A 713-nucleotide genomic window follows, 5' to 3' on the forward strand; every position below is an offset into this window, starting at 1 on the left:
TCGCCGCCCGGCGGAGCACTTTGGCCGGAAGAAGCTCCGGCCGCGGCGGGCTGCCTCTGCTGGCCGTCCGCTCGGCTCTCGGCTCCCCGCTTGGCCGCGGAAAAGTCGGCGGCTTTCCCGGGCGGCTCCGGGGCCACTTCCGGCTCCGACTCCCCGCCGGTGTCTTCGCTGGAGGACGGGTCCAGCATGGTCGACGTTCGGGGGAACTCACCGCGGAAATTGTGCTCGCTCGCCGGGGAAGTTTGGGTCGACGTGGCGTTAATGACGGGACTCCCGGTGCCTTTTTGGACGCGACCCCGGGAGGGGACGTGTGACTGCCGGGCAGAAGGTGGACTTAGTTCCCGGTCTCGTTTGGAGGTTCGGTCGGTGTGTGCGCGCTCCTCTCGAGCTGTGTTGGAATGGGGGGGCGCGTGCACGAGGAGTAGACGCGCCGACACACAGGTGAGCAACCTGTTACAGATGAGGCGTTCGAGAACGAGTCGCGTCTTTTGAACTAGAGATGTGACGTTCACGAACGAGGCGAATATTTTGAACGGAGAGTCGATTCCATCTATCCATCCATTTCCTACCGCTTGTCCCTTTCGCCCTTGCAAAAGCCGTAAGCACGGGAGCCGTTTTTATGACAGATACCCGACTGGCAACTGGACCAAACATGTCTTTATTTAAAATTATGTGTATTTAGTATTTATATAAACATTTTATTCTTACTTTGT

At 58.5% G+C, this 713-nt stretch overlaps 1 protein-coding gene across 5 annotated transcripts in view; it reads right to left on the reverse strand.

Annotated features, from left to right (window-relative positions):
• LOC133646972 (calcium-dependent secretion activator 2-like) overlaps positions 1-438 on the reverse strand; it is a 269,411-nt gene extending 268,973 nt beyond the window's left edge. For all 5 annotated transcript variants that reach the window (XM_062042966.1, XM_062042965.1, XM_062042963.1 and 2 more), the window contains exon 1: positions 1-438. This exon is cut by the window's left edge and continues 148 nt beyond it. In XM_062042966.1, the coding sequence (XP_061898950.1) occupies positions 1-188 (188 nt within the window). In that variant the 5' untranslated portion in view covers positions 189-438.
• Positions 439-713: the final 275 nt, after the last annotated feature.

Source organism: Entelurus aequoreus, linkage group LG03 (assembly GCF_033978785.1).
Source record: "Entelurus aequoreus isolate RoL-2023_Sb linkage group LG03, RoL_Eaeq_v1.1, whole genome shotgun sequence".
Taxonomy (NCBI): Eukaryota; Metazoa; Chordata; class Actinopteri; order Syngnathiformes; family Syngnathidae; genus Entelurus; species Entelurus aequoreus.